Source organism: Bos indicus x Bos taurus, chromosome 9, assembly GCF_003369695.1.
Source record: "Bos indicus x Bos taurus breed Angus x Brahman F1 hybrid chromosome 9, Bos_hybrid_MaternalHap_v2.0, whole genome shotgun sequence".
Lineage (NCBI taxonomy): Eukaryota > Metazoa > Chordata > Mammalia > Artiodactyla > Bovidae > Bos > Bos indicus x Bos taurus.
Window position 1 is genome coordinate 89,499,952 of NC_040084.1, and position 26,621 is coordinate 89,526,572.

Here is a 26,621-nt window from a genome sequence, read left to right on the forward strand (position 1 = left end):
CTCCAGCTGAATCCCACAGTGAGTGGGTCTAGAGACTGTGTTTCATGGTCAAGCTGGGTTGTTGTCTAGGCTTTCTTGATAAGAAAGCCTTGTTGGGTGGGGCCATAGCCTAGGTTTCAGGCTGTGTTGAGCAATCAGACAAGTCCCTCAGTTGGACTCCACCACTGAGTAGGGATTGTAGGTTGGGCTGAGGCTGTCCAGGGTCACTGTTCAGGCTCCCTGGCTATGCAAGGCCAGAGGCTATGCCCAACAGTTGGTAGGGCTACTGGCTTGGCTTCCTGCCCAAGCAGGGCTGTTGGATGGGCTCCATGGCTGCCTGGGTTCTCTGGCCAGGCTTCCTGGTGGGGTCGGGTGGAGACAGTGTTCAGCTGTTGGGTGGGGCTGGGCATCTGCCTCCCTGCCTAGGCCAAGAAAGATCAAGGCCAGTTGTCTGGGGACCCAAATCAGGTAAAGCTGCCAAGTGGGTCTGCAGGCTAGACAGGGCCACTGGCTGGGCTCTGCTGATGAGCAGAGGCTCTGGCTAGGATCTCTCTTTGGGTGCAGCTGCAAGCAGGAATGCAGTTCCACCGAGACCTGAGTGTGGGTGCTGTAAGCCCCCATGCCTTCTCCATCTTATCAGATTCCCTAAAGATGGGCCCTACAGATTTCTTCCCTGTGAAGTGAGACCCCACTGGGCCTCCTGGGAAGCATCACACAGTCCTGCGGAAGCTGGACGTCCACCTGGGACATTCTCTTTTTCCACTGGAAAAACCACAGGCCTGGGCGGTCCCCTTGGTACAGAGCTGTGCCAGCCTGGGGAGGGTGATGGGGGCAGAGTGCAGCCACTCCTGTCATCTTCTAATGTGGGCCTTCCCAGTCTCTATGGTCCAGGGGGTGCCACAGCCTCAGCCTGGGCTCTGGGATTCTCACAGGGGTGCTCTGTCTATGGATGGTTGCTTGTTGGTCTTCTTGTGATGGGGACTTGAGTCAGAAATGGCTTAGGCCACCATCTTGATAACATCACTCCTCTATATGCTTTTGAGTCTATCTCAGAGCAGAGATTCAAGAGTGGAATCCTGCACTGGTGTGTGAAACCCAGACTCTGACACATGGCTGGGAGCCCAGCGTTGACACCTCTGATCGACCCAGTCATGGGGGCCCTCCATAGTTTGGTGAGATTTACTTCCAGGTGCTTGGCCAGGTTCCCACAGTAACTATTGGAGAAAAGTCTCCATGTGCTTCTGCTCAAAAGTTTTTGTTCAAATCAACATTAAAAAATAAAGCTTGAGGGATTTTATAATTATATAAGAAACCAAACACAGATCACAATTTTAGTCTCAGCTTTAACTTCCATTGGTAACGGTCTCCAATTGCCCCACAGTGTCTCCGGATTCATTATTTTTCATTTATAACACAGAGAAATCTGACAAAACATCCTCTGAAGCCACCTCAAGCCTTATATACTTCTGCCCAATTAAATTTGTAAGTACATTGGCAGTAAGAATTAAGTACATTGGCAAGACAGACATAGAGAAACTCCACATAGGAAAATGGAAGAAAATCTGTTCATTTAAATATTTGTCAGAATTTTTCCCCTTTGGAGACAGAGTACTTTTTCTGTTTTTTTAAAGCATGGATCCAATATGCTATATATACATTTTTTTTTAACAAAATCTATGGTCAAATATTTTCCATAAAGGAAACTAGTAAATATGATATGATTAAAGTAAAATCTGCTAAGCACCCACTTTGTGCTGGACATTGTGCCAAGTGCTTTTCTTGCTAACCGGTAATAACACTGTGAGTCATGTACTCTGATTCTTAGCATCCTATCTGTAAGGAAGTTGAGGGTTAAAAGAGTTCATTGCTTTGCTCCAAGTCACACAAAAAAGTGGTAAGGCCAATATCTGAATCCAGAAAGTCTTTACTTTTAACTGTTAGTGTACAGTTGTTTATCTTTTTGCCTTTAAACTTTAGAAGTCTATATGAACATTTATTAATATATTAAAAATCTACTGATCCTTTAATTAAGTAATGCCCTTTTCATATCAGATTCTTCACCAGAAATAACCATTTCCATCTCTTGTAGCTCAGTTTTCTGGTTTTTATTTCTGTTTTTCTAAGTAACATGTTTATATTAGTATTTCTTGATTTTTAAATGTTAGACATTATCAGTGAGTCTACAGTGGGGAAGGAATAAACTTCTACATGACTCACCAGGCTCCAATTATTGGTTTAGCACCTCTTATAGCTAAAGCAATAATCATTTCTTTGCAAGATTACAGTTCTTTAATATTTTTCACACTTGAGCTACAAAATACGTTGTGGTTATATTTCTTTTCTTACACAACTTTTTGTTTTCTAAAATCAATAGTTCTTCATTTCTCTCTCTCTCTCTCTCTCCCTTGCTCTCTTTTTCTCTTTAGAATTTGTATTGCTAATTTACATTGCATTCTTTCTCTTATGGTGCTAATAAAGCTCCTTCCAAGAATTCCTCGTTGCCAGGGGGAAGGATGGGAAGATGGAGGTAGGGAGTTTGGGATGGACATGTACATACTACTATATTTACAATGGGTAACCAACAAGGACCTACTGATAGCACAGGAAACTCTGCTCAATATTATGTGGCAGCTTGGATGGGAGAGGAGTTTGGGGGAGAGTGAATACATGTATAAGTACCGCTGAGTCCCTTTGCTGTTCATCTGAAACTATCACATTGTTAATCAGCTATATCCCAATACAAAATAATTAAAAAAAAAAAAAAAAAACTCCTTCCAGTATGGTTAAGTCCATCAGGTCCCCTAGTTCAGCTGTTTTCTTCCTTGGAGACGTCCCTTTTAGGGTGCACAGACTCCCTACTCCTGTCTGGACAGGTTCTTGCTAGAAGACAGAACCACTGTCATCTGGGACTTTCCTTTACCATCACCCTGGGGATTTCCTTCTTTCTCTCCTGAATATTATTTTTCCTCTCATTTCACTATACGTAGCATATCCTTCATTAGATTCTTGTGAATGTGTGCAGAGAAGGCTAACTATTTTATATATTAAGTGGCAGATATAATATTCTAAATCATAAACTATCTTCTAACTTGTAGAAGGCATTCTGCCATTGTATACTAGCTGCCATCATGGTTTTGGAGAAATCAAACTTTTTCATCTTGGAAACCTTAAAATCTCTTTATCCATCTTCTGAAGTTTTGTAATAGCTTTGCTTTGTGTTAATTTTCCAGGGCGCTTGTAGGGTTTGTGCTCTAGAAGTGTTTAGTTTTCATTTTGGGAATTTTTTTCCTGCTTTACTCCTTTGATCATTTCTTCCTTTCCACTTTATTTGGGAGAGGGAGAGGGCTTTTACAGCATAACTGAATTGGATTTTGAAACTCTTGCACGAATCCTGGCTGCAGGCTTAACCGGATGCAGTGTGGTGGGAGTCAGACCATTTGGTACAGTCTTCCACTTATTCCCTCTATTTTTAATAGAGTGGTTCAAGCACTGATGGCATCCTGTATTATCAAATTAAAGGTCCCTCTGGTTTGCCTGACTAGCTGGGCTTAGGCGGGATCTGCTCACTGAACCACTCCTTTTTCTGACCTTCGAGCAATCTTCCCTTTAAAGCCCTGCAGACTTGATAGTTCCACTTCCCGAGCGAGACTTCTGGGAACTCCGTCTGCAGCAGGAAGCAGCTGTCTTCCTCCTCCATTCTGCTAGCACCATCGCTATTTTATCTACTATCCATCTTCCAAATTCTCTTGGATGTCTGTCAGCTCTATTATCTTCTGTTTTTTTTTTTTTGCTGTTTAGGGTTTTGACCTTTTATCCCCTTTGCTATCACTTTATTGGGGTTTTAGTAACAGGTAGAACTGTAAATGCATATCATCAATTTACCATTTTTAACTAGATACTGTTTTGGTTTTCTCACATTTGCTAAATCACAATACTGGCCATTAGCATTTCAACTCTTATCACTTGTCTATATCATTACCATGTTCTCCAGGAAAATGTGGGAAAAACTTGAGGCAAACCACAACCCCCAGGGTTACTCATTAGAGTCCTTCAGAGGATTTTAATCTTACAAGTGAAAAATATCCTGCTAACAATTTCTTACAAAAGAAATGCTAATTTAAATATCAAAGTAACCCCAACTCCTAAAAACTGTATTTTAATATCTATTCTCTTTGGTTTAAATAGTTTATAAAGTACATAAAACATTTCATAGGACTGAAGAAATAGGTATATTTATACATTTTGTAAAATTAAGGAACTTGAATAAAATGGCTTAATGTAATGGAAATAACTGAGATCGGTAGAATTTTCAAAGATAATTTAAAAGCATGAAATAGCAATACATCTTATGGGGGATGTATGGCGTTGATTACTGACAGCTGGAGTCTACTATGCTGTATAAGAATCAGCAAGGACAGTGGGAAGTGAAAATCCGTTCTGCATGTATTTTTCAGGGTTACCCTCTTTTGCTTTGTTGGGTTGGGTATGGTGCTGTGTTTGCTGCACACGTGAAGATGACATTATAGTCTGTGGTCTGTAGGTCATGCAATCCTCCTTGCAAAATTAAATTATTTAGACTCTAGAAACTCGATAAGCATGCACTGTGATCTCTCTCAAAAACACTGTGTGCAGAACATAGAAAAGGGCTCCTAAGACTATGGCTGCGGGTTAATGACTCACAAATAAATAAACAAAGCTGTTAGCACTGTTCTGGATATATCACTGCAGCTCAACCCAAGCTTCCACCTTAGGATGGCTTCTTGGAGGACCGCTGACATTAACCCTATGACGGTAGATCTACTTAAGAGTCAACTTTGTGAGGACTTCCCGGGTTTTCTAGTGGCTAAAACTCTGTGTGCAGGGGGGCCTGGCTTCGATCCCTGGTCAGGGAACTAGATCCCACATGTTACAACTAAAGGTTCCACATGCTGCAACTAAGACCCAGCACAAGTAAATACATATTTTTTTTTTAAAAAAGAGTCAATTCTGTGAGGAGATGGAATGTATTTGCCCCAAACACCTGTCTAGCCAGTGCCTCCCCTTTCTCACCAATCCTGCCCAGCTTCTTCCAGATTTCCCATCCCAATTCACCATCTCACACTCATGTCTCTATTCTGCCCAGAAGGACCAATTTTCAAGAACCTATTGATTCTTTCCTTCTATTGTTTTACACTTTACCTGCTGCTCGTTAAGCTTTTTCTGTATTTCTTCTGAGTCACAGGAATCGTAGACGATGGGTTTGGCCAGCTCTGACTCGATGTGGGCTAACCACGTCCTCAGACTGCTCATGTTCTTATCCAGCTGTTGTACTGCAACCAGAGTCTCCTTCAGTTTCTTTACCCTGTGGGCAGAAAAGGAGAGATGTCAACTTCAGGGAGAGGCCTCACTCATGCTTCCCTCAGGAACAGAAGCCAGAGCTGGGTCTAAACCCAGAGTCCAGCCTGGTTCAGCCACCTACTGTCTGTGTGATTGTGGGCGGTGGCATAGCCCTTCTGTGTCTCTGTTTGCTTGTTTATAAAATAGAGAAGAAGTCACAGTATTTATGAGATTCAAATTAGGTGAATAACGATGGTGCCAGTACATGGGAAACATTAAAAAGAATATTAGCCATGGTTATCCTCAACACAACTATAATGATACAACAGTTACAGAAACCTCATGTGACTTCATCAATAATATAATCTATACTACATACTTTCACAATAATATAATGTATACTTCTACCAAGAATAACTGGGAGAAAAAGTTAACATTTCCAATGATTTGTCACTAAACAGATCACATCTCCATGGTTCCGATCACTTCAGCTCCTCTGGGATGTGTTTCAGCAACACTGTAGCAGAAACTTAGTTCAAAGAAGAAAACACACTTAAGAAGGCAATGGCACCCCACTCCAGTACACTTGCCTGGAAAATCCCATGGATGGAGGAGCCTGGTGGGCTGCAGTCCATGGGGTCGCTAGGAGTCGGACACGACTGAGCGACTTCACTTTCTCTTTTTACTTTCATGCATTGGAGAAGGAAATGGCAACCCACTCCAGTGTTCTTGCCTGGAGAATCCCAGGGACGGGGGAGCCTGGTGTGCTGCCATCTCTGGGGTCACACAGAGTCAGACACGACTGAAGTGACTTAGCATAGCATGCAATTTGAGTTTTCATGATGCCAGATCATGTCAAAGGTAACTAAGGGCCTGCTGGATTGTCAAATGGCAGAAGGCAGGTGCCAGATCTACTGTTATCCAGTCTTCTACCTGCAGAGCCTAATTCGGTCCACTACTCACCATGGCAGTGATGGCACACGTGCTCAATTGTGTCCGACTCTTTTTGACCCTTTGGACTGTAGCCCAGCAGGCTCCTCTGTCCATGGAATTTTCCAGGCAAGAATACTGGAGTGGGTTGCCACTTCCTACTCCAGGGGATATTCCCAACCCAAGGACTGAACCTGATTCTTTATGGCTTTGCCACAAGAAGCCCAGTATTCACTACATGGCATGCCTAAAAAACAACCATAACAAAATGCTGTTTTCCCATTCTTTCCAGGAAGGAGTAAAAACTCATTTCTTTAAGATTGCCATTTCTCTAACAATAACATGTGAACACTTTAGAAGTAAGGTGCCAGAAAGACAAAATAAATGATTTGATTATTTTCTTAATGTAATGTACAATCTGATCAGAAATCTGGCATGGAAGCAATGCAATATAACAATATGGTAAGAATTAAACAAAAGAAACGAACCAGGTTTCTGGCTAATACATAAGGAGTGATCAATTCTGTCTTGCCATGTTCAGTAATTATTCATTCATTCACCACTTGTTCATTTCTTTATTCCTCCTACAAACATGTATAGTGCTAGATAAACACTGACAATTAAAGTTTCATCCTTGCCATTGAGGAGCTTAGACTTTGATGAAAAAGAGAAAATGAAGAAATGATATGTGAGCTGCATCTTGAGAGGCAGATACAAGCCAAGCAGAATGCTTCTGGCTTCCGAAACATAAAGAAGAAAAGTTTGAGATTCTGAAGGCGAAGAGTGTCACAGCACCCAGGAGATTAGGGGTGAAAGAACGGGGGAAAGAAGAGGAAAAGAGATGAGATGTGCTAAGATTCAAGACTGATGGGTGGATGAGAGTAAGATTATAAGACTCCCATAGTGACATGATAATGAATTTGTAGTTTTAAAGATTAATAAGAACTTTTTCCAAGATCTATTTGTGGACTGTTAAGATCAGTTCTGATTTTGAGTGCAGAAGTTTGAGGCAAGGCTGTCGGAAGAGTCCGTTTAGGAAGTAAATAAAGTAATTAAAGTGGTTTACGTCAAAAGCCTACTTTCAAACAGCGGGGGTTAGAGGCAAGGACTGGATTGCTAAATTCACAAATCCTCATGATGTGAGACAGAAGGAGCTAGAAATGATGTCTCTTCCAATTGAATGATTAGATGGATGCTGGTGTCTCAGAGGATACATGATGAGGAGCAAGCTCTAGGGATTAATGGGGCACAAAGTTTAGGATATGATGAGTCTGGAAATAATAATTCTTAGGTTCAGAAAAGACAACAGAATGTATTGCACTGATTTACATACTGTGGCATAGAGTTGAAGCTCAATGAAAGGATGTGTTTCATTCTGAAAGGGGATGGACTAAGAAGAATGAACTTTAAAAGGTTAAAGGAGGAGGAATCATAGGTAAAGAAAAAATAATTAGAAAGGAAGGAGGTGAAGCAGGTAAGTGTAGCAAAAAACTAAAGGCAGGAAAAGTTTCAAGAAAGAACTTGTGGACTGGGGAATAAGACTGATGGTACTTAAGGGTACAAAGTTGTCACAAGCAGTAATAAGCCACATGGATTGAATGCATAGTAAAATGAATATAAATAACAAGAGCATACTATAATTTCATACTGTGATAAATATGACAAATACAACGGCCACATTATAAATTATCAATGTATCAAAGTAACACGTTGTACACCTTAGAATTACAATGTTGTATATCAAGTACATTCAATTAGAAATAATTTTTAAGTAGTGTCATATATACATGTAAGTGAATCACTTTACACTTGAAACTAACATAATATTGTAAATTTACTAATTAAAAAAGAAGAATTAAAAAACAAAAAGCAGTATCATGCCATGGTTATCAGGTGTTTAGAAACCCAGCGTGCCACGTAAAGTGATCTTAAAAGATGATAAATATTTATTAGTGTACAGCTTAATGGATATGTCTGCATGTTTCCAAATTTTATGTTACACAAACTAGCTACAAAATTACTTTAGAGTCACTAAGAGTTATCTTAAAATTAAAAAAAAAAAATTAAAAAAAGAAACTGTTGGTCAGGATATGATCTAAAGGCCCTCTTCATTAGAGTTCACCTGGTTTCCCTCATGAAAGTGCAGCTCCCTAGACCCCAACACTGTCCTATGGAGCCAGAACCTTAGGAGATATGGCCAGGGAATTTCCATTTTTAAGAAGCAAGCCTGAGGTGTTGCTAAATTGTGGAACCACAGGTCTGCTTAGTCAAAGGCAGAGCAGGACAGCATGATGAGGCCTAAAAAGAGCCTTTAGAAGAGGTCTGCTGGCCCCAGATGAGTAGTTTAGCAAGCACCGTGGAACCAGAACACGGGCGGCATCTGGCTTCAGAAATACCTTATGATAAAAGAGGACTGTTAATCATTTTAAGAAAGCAGGCAGGGGAGTTGAGTAAATATGGTACAAAACAGGTAGAATTCTCTGGCTAAAAGAAAAAATTTGATTTTTTGTTCTGTTTAATGCAGTTGAAGGCCTGGAATCACTTTAGAATGTTTTTAGGCAGAGAAAAAGGAACTCATGAGATAAGAGCCAAAGACAGAAGAAAAAGGCAGAAAATGATACATGAATATAGATGATGGAGCAAGGATGCATAGGAGCAGGGCTAAGGGGAAAAGGGCATGGACAGATAAATGAGTTTTGAAAGGAATTTCCCAGTGAGGGCAGAGTGAGCAGGAGTTTGGGAGGAACACAGATAGTACTTTTTAACTCTGTTAATATCAAGTAATAGCAGCAAAAAACCATTATTGAGCCCCTGTTGATGGGCTGACACGGCTGCATGTATGTACACAGAATGCTCTGAAAAGAAAGGGGATGGGGAAGGGGAGCACATGATCAATGATTTCTGATGCAGCCCTTATTTGAAATTCAATTTTGCTTTTAGACCATAAGCTTTTTAAAAAATATATTGTAGACTTTTTTGTTCAGGAAATGTGGTCACCTTACTGACACTGCTTATAATAGAAACAAATGGCCCATAAGCAAAATACTTCCATTTCCAAGGTGTCAATCTGGCTCAACCAAAGAAGTATCTGCTTGGAAAAAATGTCAAGAGCGGTATGTCTTTTAAAACTCTAGAGATGTGATAGGGATTTCTCTGGCAGTACAGTGGTTAAGATTCTCTTGATTCTACTGTAGGGGTCACAAGTTCGATCTCTGGTTGGGAAGCTAAGATGCCGCATGCCGAGCAGAACAAAGGAACAGCAACAACAACAACTCTAGGGATGTGATATGTTTCAGGTAGGTATCTGCAACAGAATGTTCTCAAAGATGGATAACCCTCACTCAGAATGACCAAATCTCTCTATCGTATTACTCCCAGATGGTAAAGAAGAGATTCTCAAGCTAGCATTGGTCACTTAGGGTGTTTTCCTGCCACACAGGCCAAAGCTAACTCTCTCCCCACCTCCTCGCTTCCATGACTCTCCAGATAAATCTGATAGGCTTCTCTAGTCAGGAGCCACCTTTCTGAAGAAACTCTCATAACCAAACTATGTTGAGAATTTTTATTCACTTTTAATTGCTTAGAATAGATATCATCACTTCTGTTAACATTTTCTGTAAATCAATGTTTCTCTTGCAAATGAAAATCTAGTCATGACACCTTCACTTTTCCTTTAGAATGCTTAAAAGGATTTTCACTATGCTCAGTTCTTGACAGTATCTATATTTCATTAATTATAATAAAACCCCTTATGTGTGAATAACATTTTCAGTGTGTAAAGGCATGTTACCTTACATTGTTTAAAAAAATGTGTATTTAAAAATTATATTCATATTCTGCAATATATTCAATTGATAGGGAACAGAAAACTTGCATTACAATATATTTCTCATGACTTATAATTCCATTCAAGATAAGACTTTCTCTAATTAGCCTTCTAAGTATAATTTGTACCTGTCTTGAGAGCATTTGAAAACATTAGCCTTGAACAATAATTCCAAGGACTTTTACACACAACCCACTCACATTTCTCTCGTACGTCAGACAAAATTCACCTGAAGGTCAGTTAGAGAAGCTACTGGGTATAAAGTTCAGGGTGCATATCCTACCAACAATGATCATGGCACAGGCTTGGGGTTTAACATGACCTTGGCCATCCTGCCTCAGTGTCCCATATGGAAAGGACAGTCTACAACCAATAAAGCCACTGGAATAGGACTGAAGAGTGGCTCATTGATCTGAGATGTCTGTCCTGGTTTTACCCCAGTGAAGAACGTCCTCCCAGGAACCTCTCCCACTGGACCAGCTTCCTGTCTTCAGATCTGGTAGGATGTGAATGCTGACCATGCTTTGGGATGGGGCTTTACAATAAACTTACAACAGCATCAGGCTTTTGTGTGGAGCTAAAGGCTTCGAGTTGGTGATGGACAGGGAGGCCTGGCGTGCTGCGATTCATGGGGTGGCAAAGAGTCGGACACGACTGAGTGACTGAACTGAACTGAAAGGCTTCGAGAGTACCTCACTCAGGGCCTGCTTCCTTCTTACTCTTGTTCAAACTCTCTGTTGTTATTTATGCCCATGTTCTTCCTTCCCATGGGAAATTCTCTGGAAAGCTAGAATGGTGAATTTCCACTCTGAGTGTTCTCTTTCCATTTTTGGCTGCCATACTAAGCTCAGTACCTTGCACAAAGCTGGGTTCTATTTAAATATCTACTTTCCCTGATGGCTCAGAGGGTAAAGAATCTGCCTGAAATGCAGGAAGACACAGGAGATACAGGTTCAATCTTTGAGTCAGGAAGATCCCCTGGAGAAGGAAATGGCAACCCATTCTAGTATTCTTGCCTGAAAATTCCCATGGACAGAGGAGTCTGGTGGGCTACTGTCTAACCAGTCACAAAGAATTGGACATGAATGAGTGACTAAGCAAACAAGCAAACATTAATAATTGGTATTCTAACTAAAATATTTTTATTTTGTTAACATATTTTATTTGACATTAAATGTATACTTAAATTTTCTTCTAGATCATTTGCTAATGATATATTTGTTAAGGACAAAAATTAATTGATTTTCTTGGTTCAAAATTCACTTACAAAAATGATCCAAGACACAAAGGCTATGAATAAACACTGTTCCACCGGATATTACCTACAGTAGCCAAATAATTTACAGATCAGTAATCCTGTATAGTATTGAAGGAGTTCCAGTAGTCAGAGCAGTTGGTGCAGTATGTGAAGGGCATCGTGACATGGAAATGCTTGTTCATATAGTCCATTAAGGACAAGTTCCTCTTTCAAATGAATGTGTAAATCTTAGTATAGTCAGGGAGGGTGAACGCTTAAGTGGGTCTCCCTTCCCATTTTTAAAAAAGTGCACTTTACCACAAAGAGCAAAATACATTGTGTGTGCAAGTGTTGAGGGGGGAAGGGGTGCTGATGTGAGCTGAGAGGAGGTGGGGGATAAAGTCCCCATATATCACCTTCGAGCTATTAAAGTTGATATTGGTGGGACAGGGATCATTCTTTTTTCAGAGAAATGTCCCACTTTTTTTTCCCCATTATTTCTTTAAAGGCAACTTTGACTAAAGTATCAACAATAGTTTTATTTATCTATCACTGTAAGAAGTTTGAGCAACATTCTTTTTGGTAGCATCCAGGATTATAATTCAAAATAAGTGTTTACAGATGTCATTTGTCTGGGTAAGTTTAGCAAACCTGGTCTATCTCTAAGTCCCTGCACCTGGTTCCTCTTTCAGAGTCTCCTGTGCTTCCTGAGTATTTGATCTTTCTTGAGAAGGGTTCTAATACCAATTCCAGTTGTACGGCTTCTTAATATTGCCACATGACTACACACACATATGCATATATACATACACATTTCTTATATACCTCACTACTTTCCTTCAGACAAATTTAGTAAATACATACACCAAAACCAACAAAAAATTCATGTGCTCAATATATCAGAACCAAAAGTACCATTAATAAATTCTATTCATCAATAGGGGTTTATATGGGGGATGTTATGGTACCAAAAAAATGTTGAAAAATAAAGTGAAAATTCCTGATGTAATGTTATTCTAACTGAATAAAATCATTAGGTAAATATCTACATTATGCACTAAATTACCATTTTAGACACGCATTTCCCCATTTGCACATATGTTTGAAAACCTTTATACTAGTCAGTGACCAAAACCTACTGACATACCTAAAGACAAAAGACTTTCTCTCACACACACAACCCTCCAGGCTGCTGAAGCATGAGAGATTATTTTATTTCATAAAGGGAACACTTTCGGTTACAAAGCTGTGAACTGGCCATGACTGAATTTTAGTTTTAGCAGCAGCTGTCCTTTAAATAACAGATGACGGACTGACAGGATCTTTCCACTGGACCTTTTTTCTGAATCCCGTTCCTGTGTCTCAGACTCTCTACTGTAACCATACCCCTCATGTGACGATTCTAATCCAGAGACAACTGGATGCCGAGCCATGACAAAGCCCATTAACCTTTCCATCTAGCTTCACGGGCCAGTAGAGGGACAAGAAAAACCAACAAATAACTCTTAGGGAGTCCATGGCCAACAACCTCCTAACACCAGTCAGCCCCACTTCACACTGGCAAAAACAATTATGGATTAAAACGCCAGCATCCATCCTGTCGCCCCCACGTAACAAGTAAGCTATGCCCAGGGGAAGAAACTCAAGGAGGTGCCTGCCTTGCGACATTGCAGTTACAGTCCGGGAGGTCTGCATCCGCACAGCCATCGTCTGCCATCCTTGGGCCACAAGAATCTTCCGCCACCACCATGAAGTATCCACTTGCAAAAGTTAGCTTTGCAGAGCAAAAGGCTGAATCTTGCGCGGGGATGAAAGGTTCCCTGGTCTGTGTATGGAAGTATGAAAATGCTCCCTCCAGACAAATGTTGGTAAGTCTCTGCCTGATAATATGACACTGAGCAGTGAGTGACAAGTGGTCATGCTTCTAAATAAAACCTACATTCATTAACATGTGCCAGGCTTGATCTCCTGGAATGTAGGCCACGAGGGTAAGAAGGGGAAAGGCTCAGGGTAATCTGGAAGGAGGGGGAGGCTCCAGGTCTAAAGAAAGAAGGGAGCAGAAATAAGACTGGCTGCAGACACATCGCCATTCTGGAAGGACCTTCCCCCTTTTCTAGCAGGCAGTCTGTTAAGTTGGAAAAGATATTTGAAAAGACAAATGACCCAAACACAAACAAGCAAAACCGCCACAAGTACAGCAAACTGTAGTAGCAAAAAGGAGCAACTTCTATTTTTCTTCAGTTTGCTTGCCAGCTAAGTGATGTAAGTAGGAGTTTAAGGGGTTGTTTGGGAAGATGGGATGGGCAAGAAATTCTGCTGAAAAGTGAATGGTCTTCACCTTTGAATAGACAATTTGAGCAGGAAAAGGAATGAAGAAATACTATTCTCCACTTACCTCAAACTTTGTCCTTTTAAAAATAATGATATAAAGTGACAAAAATAACATGTTCATTTTAAGGTAATTAAAAAAATATGTTCATATGCTTTGTGGAATTTCAGTTAACTTGGGGGGGGTTTGGAATTGCAAGAATTTCTAAATTTTCTGCACTGATTCTATATAAACTTCATAATTTAAGCTTTTAAAGAAAATAAGCTCCCAAGTGATTCATTACTGATAATTAAAAAAAGAAATGTGACCAATGCTGCCTGCTTTAAATCCTTTGAGGATTTTAAAGTACATACGCACAAATGACTTATGAATAAATAAATGGGCAATAAACATTTGCTAAGCTTTTTTTTAAGGCCAATATGATGAATTTTAACTAATATAAAACAAAGCACTTGGTTCTGGTTATATGAGTTGATTGCTTTAAAAATAGTAATATATTTTCTCTATAAAAGAAACAAACCTGAATTTTTACGTTAAAAAAAAAATCCAGAAAACTTCGTTAAAAATAAAATTATTTTTAAAATGCTATTAAAGATATAATATTTTTATTCTTTATAAAAAAATCACTTCACTGATATATTATTTTCATCAAGATGGAAAATATTGGTTGTAATTCAATAATAGAAGGTAAATTTGCTTTTTCTTGATTACTAGCAACATTTAAAAAACTGATTAATTCCCTTTTACTATATTTGCATTTTTCCATGGGTTATTTTTTTTTCCATGTTCACTATTCTTAGCACAATATATTTATTCCAATGAACTAAATATAAGGCAAGGCTTTACAGACACAGTTATTGTAGTAGCAAAAAATGACAATAATATAAATTTTCGTCGTAGGGAAAATATTAGATAAATCACATTATATAAAACTATGGAGTGATCTAAAAGAATAAGATTGGCACATATAGTATATGATAGTATACCTGATCCTTTCCCCTGTGTTGTCTCACTGGAGAAGTGGCAGTTATTTTTAATGAACACTTTGAAAATGAGGAATCCGGGACTCAGAGAGGTTATACAGTAAGCCCTAGGTCACACAGCCAGAGCAAGGTGAACTAAAGCTAAGTGAAAGTGAAGTCGCTCAGTCGTGTCCAACTCTTTGCGACCCCATGGACTGTAGCCTACCAGGCTCCTCCGTCCATGGGATTTTCCAGGCAAGAGTACTGGAGTGCATTGCCATCTCCTTCTCCAGGGGATCTTCCCGACCCAGGAATCGAACCCGGGTCTCCCACATTGTAGGCAGACGCTTTAACCTCTGAGCCACCAACTAGGATGGTGTCATTTCTGAGCTTGCTGCATCAAAGCATTTCTGATTCTGGCTTGACTTTTCTGAATGGATCACCATGAGGTAATACCAGCCACAAATTCCAAGAATTACTTTTTCTTTTTCTTCTTCTTCTAGTTTGGGCAGAGCTCCCACTGGACTGAAATCCCTAGTGGGGACAGCTGCTTCAACTTTGCAAAGCCCTCCTTATTCTCCATGAGCCTCTAAACTCCCTCTAGGATGAGAGATGACATTTATTGACTGAGCGCTTCACTGTGCTAAGTGGTTTACAGGTACCACCTCATTTAATCCTCCTGATAGCCTTTTACACCATATAATTGAAGTACTGAGAGGATGAGTAATTCATCAAATATCACAGTGCAGGTGAAGCAGAAACATTTTATAATTCAGGCAAGTGAAGCCCCAAGCCCAGGCTCTGCTATATTACTATCTGTATGTAGGGTACTTTTCACATGCTGTGTCTCAGGCTGAGAAGCTCAGCAAAATACTGGAGAGACTACTATATGCAAAGAACTACATAGAACTACATTAGGTTCTGGGGTTACTGTGGTCATCAAGTTTGATACACTGACATTTCAACAGAAGAAAGAAACTTTCAATAATCTTCAAAATGGGATATTTATTATAAACAAGGGAACTGCTACGGACTGTATACAGAAAGCCTAGATAAGAAGGGCTTGATCTAATCTGGAGAAAAGGAAGAACATGAAGAAGAATTAGGAGCTGGCCGGTCCAGAGAGAGAGAGAGCAGGAAGATGAAACAGAAGAGGGGAGGCTCTCAGGTGAGAAGCCCTGTATCCTTGCTTTATCACTCTTATGTTTGGGGAATCATTTTCTTTTTCATCTTTATATCCCCAGAGGGGTGTCTGGAAACTATGCCTGGCTACCTGTTTTGGTAATAAGATGTTACTGAAATCTACTGTGTTTCTCTACACACTGCCTAAGGCTGCTTTTGGGATTTATTGGCAGAGGGCTTTGTCAGAGGCTGTTCAACACACAAAGCCTTGAATATTAGTCATTTAGTAATCCAGTCCTGAGAGAGTTTGCCAGCTTCTGCCATGTAGCAATATGCATAGGAACTATTAATACTTCATACACTTTTGTATACAGGGGGCATACCATAGTTTTTAAAAATTGTATTTGTTTTTCCTGTTTTTGAGATCCATGAATTATGATAAAGTGGACATGATCAAGCAGGAGATGGCAAGAGTGAACATCGACATCTTAGGAATCAGTAAACTAAAATGGATGGGAACAGGCGAATTTAATTCAGATGACCATTACATCTATTACTATGGGCAAGCTGCTGCTGCTGCTAAGTCGCTTAGTCGTGTCCAGCTCTGTGCGACCCCATAGACGGGCAGCGCACCAGGTTCCCCCATCCCTGGGATTCTCCAGGCAAGAACACTGGAGTAGGTTGCCATTTCCTTCTCCAATGCAGGAAAGTGAAAAGTGAAAGTGAAGTCGCTCAGTCGTGTCCGACTTGTCGCGACCCCATGGACTGCAGCCTACCAGGCTCCTCTGTCCATGGAATTTTCCAGGCAAAAGTACTGGAGTGGGGTGCCATTGCCTTCTCTGCTATGGGCAGGAATCACCTAGAAAAAATGATGTGGCCCTCGTAGTCAACAAAAGAGTGCAAAATTCAGTGCTTGGGTGCAATCTCAAAAACAACAGAACGATTTTAGTTTGGTTCCAAGGCAAATCATTCAGTACCACAAGTAATCCAAGTCTGTACCCCAAACACAAATGCTGAAGAAGCTTAAGTTGACTGGTTCTATGAAGACCTACAAGACCTTCTAGAATGACACCAAAAACAACATCGTTTTCTTCATAGGGGATTGGAATGCAAAAGTAGGAAGTCAAAGATACCTGGAGTAACAGGCAAGTTTGGTCTTGGAGTACAAAATGAAGCAGGGCAAAGAGTTTTGTCAAGAGAACACATTGGTCATAGCAAACATCCTCTTCCAATAATACAAGAGACGTCTCTACACATGGACATCACCAGATGGTCAATACCAAAATGAAACTGACTATATTCTTTGCAGTTAAAGATGGAGAAATTCTATATAGTCAGCAAGAACAAGACCCGGAGCTGACTGTGGCTCAGCTCCTTATTGTAAAATTCAGGCTTAAATTGAAGAAAGTAGGAAAAACCACTATGTGATTCAGGTATGACCTAAATCAAATTCCTTATGATTATACAGTGGAGGCAACAAATAGATTCAAGGGATGAGATCTGATAGAAAGAGTGCCTGAAGAACTATGGACAGAGGTTCGTGACATTGTAAAGGAGGTGACCAAAATGACTGCAAAGAAAAAGAAATGCAAAGCAAAGTGGAGGCCTTACAAATAGCTGAAAAAGAAGAGAAGCGAAAGGTAAGGGAGAAAGGGAAAGATATACCCAACTGAATGCAGAGTCCTAGAGAACAGCAAGGAGAGATAAGAAGGTCTTCTTAAATGAACAGTGCAAAGAAATAGAGGAAAACAATAGAAAAGGAAACTAGCGATCTCTTCTAGAAAATTGGAGGTATCAAGGGAATATTTCATGCACGGATGGGCACAATAAAGGACAGAAACAGTATGGACCTAACAAAAACAAAAGAGCTTAAGAAGAGGTGGTAAGAATACACAGAATAAATTTACAAAAATGATCTTAATGACCCAGATAACCATGAAGGTGTGGTCACTCACCTAGAGCCAGACATCCTGGAGTCTGAAGTCAAGTGGGCCTTAGGAAGCATCACTACAAACAAGGCTAGTGGAGGTGATGGAATTCCAGCTGTGCTACTTAAACTTCTAAGATAGAATGCTGTAAAAATGCTGCATTTGACATGTAAGAAAATTTGGAAAACTCAGCAATGAGTGGCCACAGGACTGGAAAAGGTCAGTCTGCATTCTAATCTCAAAGAATGGCAGTGCCAAAGAATGTTCTAACTACCGAACAATTGTGCTCATTTTACATGCTAGTAAGCTTATGCTCAAAATCCTTCAGGCTGGGCTTCAGCATTATGTGAACTGAGAACTTCCAGATGTACAAGCTGGGTTTAGAAAAGGCAGAGGAAACAGAGGTCAAATTGCCAACATCTGCTGGATCATAGAGAAATCAGGGGAATTCTAGAAAAACATTTACTTCTGCTTCGTCGACTACATTAAAGCCTTTAATGGTGTGGATCATAACAAACTGTTGAAAATTCTTAAAGAGATGGGAATACCAGACCACCTCACCTGTCTCCTGAGAAATCTGTATGCAGGTCAAAAAGCAACAGTTAAAACTGGACATGGAACAATGGACTGGTTCAAAATTGGGAAAGGAGTACGACAAGGCTGTATATTGCTGTCCTGTTTATTTAACTTATGTGCAGAGTACATCATGTGAAATGCTAGGCTGGATGAATCACAAAATGGAATTAAGATTGCCAGGAGAAATATCAACAACCTCAGATATGCAGATGATACCACTCTAGTGGCAGAAAGTGAAAAGGAACTCAAGAGACTCTTGTTGAGGGTGAATGAGGAAGTGAAAAAGATGGCTTAAAACTCATCATTCAAAGAACTAAGATAATGGCACCTTGTTTCATCACTTCATGGCAAATAGAAAGGGAAAAGATGGAACTACTGAGAGATTTTATTTTCTTGGGCTCTAAAATCACTGCTGGTGGTGACTACAGGCATGAAATTAAAAGACACTTTCTCCTTGGAAGGAAAGCTATGACAAACCTAGATTTCCTATTAAAAAGCAGAGACATTACTTTGCCAACAAAGGTCCATATAGTCAGAGCTATGATTTTTTTCAGTAGTGATGTACATATGTGAGAGTTGGACAGTAAAGAAGGCTGAGTGCTGAAGAATTTAATGCTTAGGAACTTTGGTGCTGGAGAAGACTCTTGAGAGTCCCTTCGACAGCAAGGAAATCAAACCAATCAATCCTAAATGAAATCAACCCTGAATATTCACTGGGAGGACTGATGTTGAAGCTTCAATCCTTTGGCTACCTGATTCGAAGAGCCAATTCATTGGAAAAGACCTTGATGTTGGGAAAGATTGACGGCAAAAGGAGAAGCGAGCAACAGAGGATGAGATGGTTGGATGGCATCACGGACTCAACGGATGTGATTTTGAACAAACTCGGAGATAGTGAAGGACTGTCGGGTGTGTTGCAGTTCATGGGATCACAAAGAGTTGGACACAACTTAGTGACTGAGCAACAACAATGACGGAAAATGCAGAGTTCTGTGAAAAAAAATCACTGAATTGAATACTTTTGACAGATAAGTTGTATGGTATGTGAATTATATCTCAATAAAGCTATTATTAAAATAATAACTTTACTGGATTCCCTGGTAACTCGGATGGTAAAGAATCCGCCTGCAATGCAGGAGACCTGGGTTTGATCCCTAGCTTGGAAAGATCCCCTCAAATAGGAAATGGCAAGCCACTCCAGTATTCTTGCCTGAGAAATCCCATGGACAGAGGAGCCTGGAGGGCAACTGTCCATAGGATCTCAAAGAGTTGGGGGACTAACAATTTCATTATTAAAGTAACACATAACTAATGTGTGCTTTGTTTTGGTAATGAGTATTTTAGGTTTGGTGGGGAAAGAAGAATATCTTTCTATTAGGGAGTCCAGTTAACTAAAAAAAGAAAGGTCATCACAACAGAGTAAACAACTTGAATCTGACCTTCCTAGACACCAAGATGGGAAACACTGAATAAAGCATTTTCTATTTATTAGAAGCTCTGAACAACTAAGGCTACAGGATGTTTTCTGTCAGTCCAGGCTCTGGAAAACTGCCATTTGGGTTTTTGCATAGGGTTCAGAAATGAGAGCTAGACTCCTTGAAGACAGTGTTACAGAAATTATCAGTTACACTGATGACTGTTAATTATGTTGACTCTTAATTAAAGGTGAAAGCTCAGAAATGCTTTTGTCTAGGCTAGCACTGACCAACAGAGCTTTCTAGGATGATGAAAATGTTCTGTGTCTGCAGTATCCAGTAAGGTAGCCACTATCCTCGTGTGGTTTCTGAGCACTGGAAATGTTCCTGTGCAACTGATCATAATTAAAATTAAATTCTAAATGAATTGTATTCCATTTCAGCTCATTTAAATAGCCATTAAATAGCATGTAAGCCAGTCACTGTTACATTGGACTGAGTAGGACTAGAAAGCATACTGGAACCTTATCCATTGAGCCCTAAAAATAACTGCAAAATTTTTGTTATCTTAAAAAGCTGACAATGCTTGGTAACAGTCGAAAAATTCAATGCAAAACACATCTACTGTGCACTTAGAGTGGTCTAAGCTAGCTAATCAATTAGTAATAGGAAGCTGACTCAAAGTTATGGATTCTATTCGTACATAACAGGTTATTATCTATGAATCTTCTTTCTTTCTTTTCTTCCCCCCATTTCCTGTTAGCTGGAAAGCTGTTCACCTGAAAATATGATCATCTTCAATAACAACTTCTCTATTCCCCAAAAAGCACCAAAACAACATAAAAATATCAAAAGACAAGTTATGTTCTGCTTTAATGAATCAATGTTAAAAAATTTTTTTGGAAGAGGGAGGCGGACAGAATGAGACTGAATCATAGGAACTTAGTATTTCAACTGGCAGGTCACAGTTGAAGATGGGTGTGGGAGATGGGCATCTAGCCTGTGCACTAGTGAAATGCCAGTAAACCAAACAATGGAAAGAAAGCAAATGTGATGGCTGAGAGCCATTTAGGAGATACTCCAAGAACTATGAATTCAGCGTGGCATTAAACCTCAGGACAAACCAACAGTCAGTATGTCATACTGTCCGTGTTGGAACGAGACAATTAGAAATGGACAATATGTATTACATCTGTGTATCAGTCATGCCCGACTCTTAGCAACCCCATGGACTGCAGCCCACCAGGCTCCTCTGTCCATGAGGTTCTCCAGGCAAGGATACTGGAGTGGGTTGCCATTTCCTACCCTAGGGGATCTTCCCAACCCAGGGATTGAACCCACGTCTCTTGAGTCTCCTGCATCACAGGCGGATACTTTACTGGGCCACCTAGGAAGCCTGTATTCAATTGATTCAAATTTACTAATATGTCTTTGGAAGAATAAACTAAGTAATATCTAAAAAATTCTTGACTGAATAAACTATACAGAGGACTTCCTAAGCACTCCAGTGGTTAAGACTCTTCCCTTCTAATGCAGGGGTGAACGTTCAATTCCCGGTAGGGGAACTAAGATCCCACAGGCCATATCACGTGGCCAAAAATACCCCCAAAAACAAAAATGAACAAACAAAAACTAGACAGAAAAGTTATAAATAAGCATGACTTTGAGGAGTAAACACCTAGCTCATTTTATACAATGTTGGCTAACAGCTGGGCATACACTAAACTAATTGCTTGTGATTAAATTATATTAAAAATTTTTTTGATTTCATGCAGCCCCATATTCCACAGCATTGAAGCACTAAAAATTGGAAAAGAATATTGACTACTTTAACTGGATTACATGGCAATGCAAATCAATCTTTGAGTCATAATCCGACCAAAAAAAAATCCAGGGATGTTTACCAAGTAGGTGGCTTCCCAAAGAAGGGTATTTTTTAGCACAAAGGCTTCAGATCTTCCCTCTGAAACAAGGTTTGGTTATCAGTGCCTGAGAAGTGAGGCTAAACATGGTATTGAGGTTCTAAAATCTACATATGCCTAAATATTTCAAGTAGTTTAAGCTGAACCGTTAAGTTTCCATCTCTTTATATACTTTTATCAGGGCATTTAGTGAGTCATTTTACTTGATTTCTTTGCATGTCTATATGCCCACTTGAAGAAAGGGGCCTCTGTCTTTGTATCCCCGAAATCTCTCACGGTCACTATCAGTCCTTTACAAATAGAACCAGAAAGTTCGGTTATAGAAATAAATTGTTGTCATTGTTCAGCCACTAAATCAGTCTGACTCTTGAGACCCCGTGGACTGTAGCCTGTCAAGCTCCTCTGTCCATGGGATTTCCCAGGCAAGAATACTGGGGTGGGTTGCCACTTCTTCTTCAAGGGATCTTCCTGACCCAGGGATTGAACTCACGTCTCCTACATTGGCAGGTGGGTTCTTTATCACTAAGGCACCAGGAAAGCCTGTAGAAATAAATAACAACCTAATTTCCTTTTAATTGCATTCTCTGGAACAGGGACAAAGAAGTCACAAACTTGGCAGGCAGAACTGTGCAGGGCATGGGCTGCAGAGTCAAAGAATGCAGACTCTGCCACTCAGTATGTGCACGACCAGGAGCAAGCCTGAGCCTCAGCATTCCACACCTGGAAAATGGGTATAACAATAATACCCATCTCAAAGGATGCTGTAAACACACAAGAAGATGCACATGAAGCCTGTAGCATGGTCACTGGGACAAGCTAAAGGTTCAGTGTTAGCTATTAGAGTCCTACTGTCTAACATTTTAAAACCTGGTTAACGCTTGTTCCCTTTTTATTATATTATTACTAAAACTATAGCCTCATTTGCTTCATAAATTAGACGCTTTTTGAGAACTCCCTTATAGAAAAAAGCCTAAACTAAATGTTTTCAAAATCAACATATGGAATTGTCATGCCCATATGCAGTCTTTACGGGCGCACAGTATTCAAAAGGCACTATTTCACATCTACCTTCATGGCTAGGGAAAATAATCCAGATTTTTTATAAAGTGTATTGTGGGATGGCTCCAAAACAACTGTGAATCAGAAGCATTTGTGACATTCTAACTTTCCTAACTGCTATAAAGAAGACTGTCCATTCAAATATTCATTCATACATTGCTGCAAATATTTACTGAGTCCAAACTGTGTTCAGGCACTGTTTTTGGTGCTAGTGACAGCCAGTGAACAGAACGGACAAAGACGCCTGCCCTCATGGAGGCTATAGTCCCACACGAAGCAAAGTTTACTTCAAATCAAGCATCTATCCAGCTTTTCCCTTTACAAATAACCCTTATGTCAAGTAACATAATAGTTCATTCAGGCATATCAGATTTTTATACTGCTAGTAAAGTTTCTCAGATTTTTTTTTTCTTTTGGACTTTTATATTTCTCTCACTCTGCCTTCCAGAGAAGGCAATGGCACCCCACTCAAGAGGTTGCCTGGAAAATCCCATGGACGGAGGAACCTGGTAGGCTGCAGTCCATGGGGTCACGAAGAGTCGGACATGACTGAGCGACTTCACTTTCACTTTTCACGCATTGGAGAAGGAAATGGCAACCCACTCCAGTGTTCTTGCCTGGAGAATCCCAGGGATGGGGGAGCCTGGTGGGCTGCCGTCTATGGGGTTGCACAGAGTCGGACACGACTGAAATGACTTAGCAGCAGCAGCGGAACTCTGCCTTCTGAAATGGAGCAGAACCCTATGGTCCTTCCACCTCCCACCTCCCACCCATGTCCTCTGCCTGCCTTTCGTCTTTGGAAAACCTTAGTCAAAGAATAAGTTTAATCAGAGAAGTAAGAAATATAGAAACAAAGGAAAACACTCAGAGGAGACTAAATAATAATAATGTGGTCATTAAGCATAGTCAAGGACCTTTAGTCCTTTCTCAAGGGCTATAGATAATATTCTGAGCCATATCCTGTGAGCTGTCTTATAGATACCAAAACACCAGGTGGAAAAGTTAACTACATGATGACCAGACTGTACCCAGAACATGAGTTGTCACAATTCTGAGAACTGGCCACAAAGAAATGGGAACAAATGGACCTTGAAACTGAAGATTAACTGTACCTAAAACAATCAAAATGACACTGGTCAGACCACCGATGACCAATCTGAAGATGACTGTCAGAGCTGACTGTGCTGTTTCTGCATGTAGCCCCCTCCTTCTGTCTATAAAAGCTCTTGCCCCCCGGTTGCTGTGTGTGTGTATGTGTGTGTGTGGTGGTGGTGGGGGGAGTTGGCCTTTGGACAGATGTCCACCCCTCTCCCCAAGTTGGCGGCATCTGAAATAAAGCAAACTTTCCTCTTCACCAACCTGGCCTGTTTATTGCCTTTTGAGCAGTGAGCAGCTGTACCCCACCTCGTCCTTTCAGTAACATTTCCACAACAAAAACTGATGTAATATTCCTCTCAGACACGAAGCAGACACTTACAGATATCACTAAAGCTAAGTACAAAATACAGTAATGCAGCAGGTTATTTTTACACCTAAGCAAGTGACAATAATTAGCTTCATTCCCACATCTTACTAAGAAGAAATATTGTAGGAATATAATTTTATATATTTTATAAATACATATAATATATAAATACACACTGTATGTATAATATAATACAATATAATACATATATGTATATATATTTTTTGCCACTTCAGACAAACACACCCTCCACAGATACTTGTCAGCAGTTTCACTCTCTTTCTTATAGGAAGTTGAGTACTATGAAGCCTCAGAATAAAGACTCTTCCCTCGGGGACAGATTTTGTTTGGATATGACTTTCTCTCTTTTAGTGAAATGAAAACACCACTGAATTTATGAGCAAGAAGGGGAATTTTAAAGTTAATGAAAGTGACATTTATGAGACAAGCATGAACTAAGGTGGTGGGATGAGGAACGCAGAGATTTATCGGATGACTTGCAGCTGCAATGGAAGGTGGCCTGAATGTGCTGAGATTCTGCACATGTGTCCTGTTGACAGGGGTCCTTTTTACCTGGCTGCCATGAGGTCCAGAAGGTGCTGCCACCGGTCATTGATCTTGCCAAGCTTGTACTCAATCTCAGACGCTTTGCTTTCATGGCTGGCTCGAGCCAGCCGTTCTCCCATTTGCTGGAGCTGTATTTTGTTCTCTTGGGCAATTGCAATTTCCTCTTGATAATCCTGTGTAATAAATAGCAATCACAGAGGTCAGAAAGCATGTTCTTGATGTATTCAGCCTAGCTCTACTAGAAACAGGGTAATTACAGTTTTCTACGGCTTGGAAATAGTTTGGGCATAGGGAACACTATGTGAATATGAGTCCTAGTACACAGGAATTAATGGTACCTGCTATTTTCAGTATTTAGGCAAAGTCCAGATTTTCAGTACATAGGCAAAGTCCAGATTGAATTTTTATATAGATCTTTTTAAAGGGAATAGATGTTCTTAAGGGGCAGGGGGAGGCTTTCTTTTTACTTAAAATAGGCATTAAAAAAATGTAAGTATATACATAGAAACAAAAGACAAAACTTGAAGAATTTCAATGCTGGGAAGTTATACCTTACTGCTGTAATCACCAACCACATGTTCTATTTAGAATCAATCCTCCTACACGTTAACTGCCAAGAGGCTTATAAGATGTGTCTGCATGTATGTATATCTAAATATATATGTGTGTGTGCCCGTGTGTGTGAATGTCAATTGTTACTTGGCAGAATGTTTTAAAAGATTACTACTTTCATTTTAAGGAGCTATCTTCTATACAGTGTAAAATGCTGATTTTACAACCCATAAATCATTGACATAAGTCTCAAGAATAATGACCTTTAGTCTTAGAGGATCAATGGGTCTCAAATCTCCCTCATTTACCCAGTTTCTATAGGAGCTCCTCCGAAAGACTGTTTTAGGTAAGAAGGACAGGCTCTCAGTACGGTCTACAGTAAGGTCACTGAGATAGACCACTGAACAGTATGATTAAAGGGATGATAAAGGCCATCTCCTCTTGACCCCTATCTGTCCCCTCTTCCCTCCCCCCCAGCCTCTGGACCAATGGTCCTCTTAGTTTCTTGCCATAGTGACAGCATCCAAAATTTAGAATCAACTTTTTCATTTTTGGTTTAAGCTTCTGTTAGGCAGGCAGCAAATATTTTCTCATGAAAATAATATACAAACACAGGTATTATAAGGATATGGGTATTTTAGCCTTCTATTGCTCTAAAATTACCTTGGGAACAGGGCTACCTTTTCAAGTCAGTAAAAAGGGCCCCCAAAGAACAGGAGGAGCCAGTGAAACTTCATTCTATTCAGGGTTGAATGCTGTCCTCAGACTCAGTACCCCACCCACTCACCTTTCTATGTTACTTCAACCTTGTGGGAGTCAAAGACCAATGAAATAAATGCTTATTAATAGTTACAATATGCCATTACAAATTTGAGATTATTTTACTGAGAAACGTTTAATTCAATGGAATTACTCCAACCCTAGAACAGTATTTATAGTAAAAGAATCTGCCTAGGTTGTTTTTAAAGCAAAATGCTGAGTGTTAAGGCCAGTAGGTACCCACATAATAGTTACAGTCTGTTTATTAATTTCTTTATCCTAAGTTGAAAAAATTACCAAGACTATTATTTTTCTTTACAAAAGAGACACCACATAGTGCAAGCTCATGAAAACGTTTTTAGAGTCCATAATTATATATATATATACAAAATGGTATAGTCCATATTTTAAAGGTTACTAAACAGTATAACAAAATCATCTGTGTGCCAAGGTACAGTTTTTCTAAATTTTAAATTATGCTTGCATTTTGCTCAGGAGACAGTTTTTTCCATACCCCCCAAAACATGGATCTTAAATTTCATGATAAAATCAATTGGAGTATAAATACGCTTGGTCAAAATTTATTCTATAGCAACTTTCACTATAAAACCTATTACATTAATCATGTCTAATAGAACGTTCTCTGACACCCATAAACCAGCAAAGGGTAGAACTGT

General features: G+C 39.9%; 1 protein-coding gene across 14 annotated transcripts in view; it reads right to left on the reverse strand.

Annotated features, from left to right (window-relative positions):
- SYNE1 (spectrin repeat containing nuclear envelope protein 1) overlaps window positions 1–26,621 on the reverse strand; it is a 496,771-nt gene that overhangs the window by 45,922 nt on the left and 424,228 nt on the right. For 13 of the 14 annotated variants that reach the window (XM_027551881.1, XM_027551880.1, XM_027551874.1 and 10 more), the window contains 2 exons: window positions 24,640–24,806; window positions 5,158–5,320 (listed from right to left, as the gene is read on the reverse strand). In XM_027551881.1, coding sequence (XP_027407682.1) covers window positions 5,158–5,320; window positions 24,640–24,806 — 330 coding nt within the window. Of the gene's footprint in view, window positions 1–5,157; window positions 5,321–12,946; window positions 13,186–24,639; window positions 24,807–26,621 lie in introns of those variants that run through there. The other variant, XM_027551883.1, reaches the window with a different exon arrangement.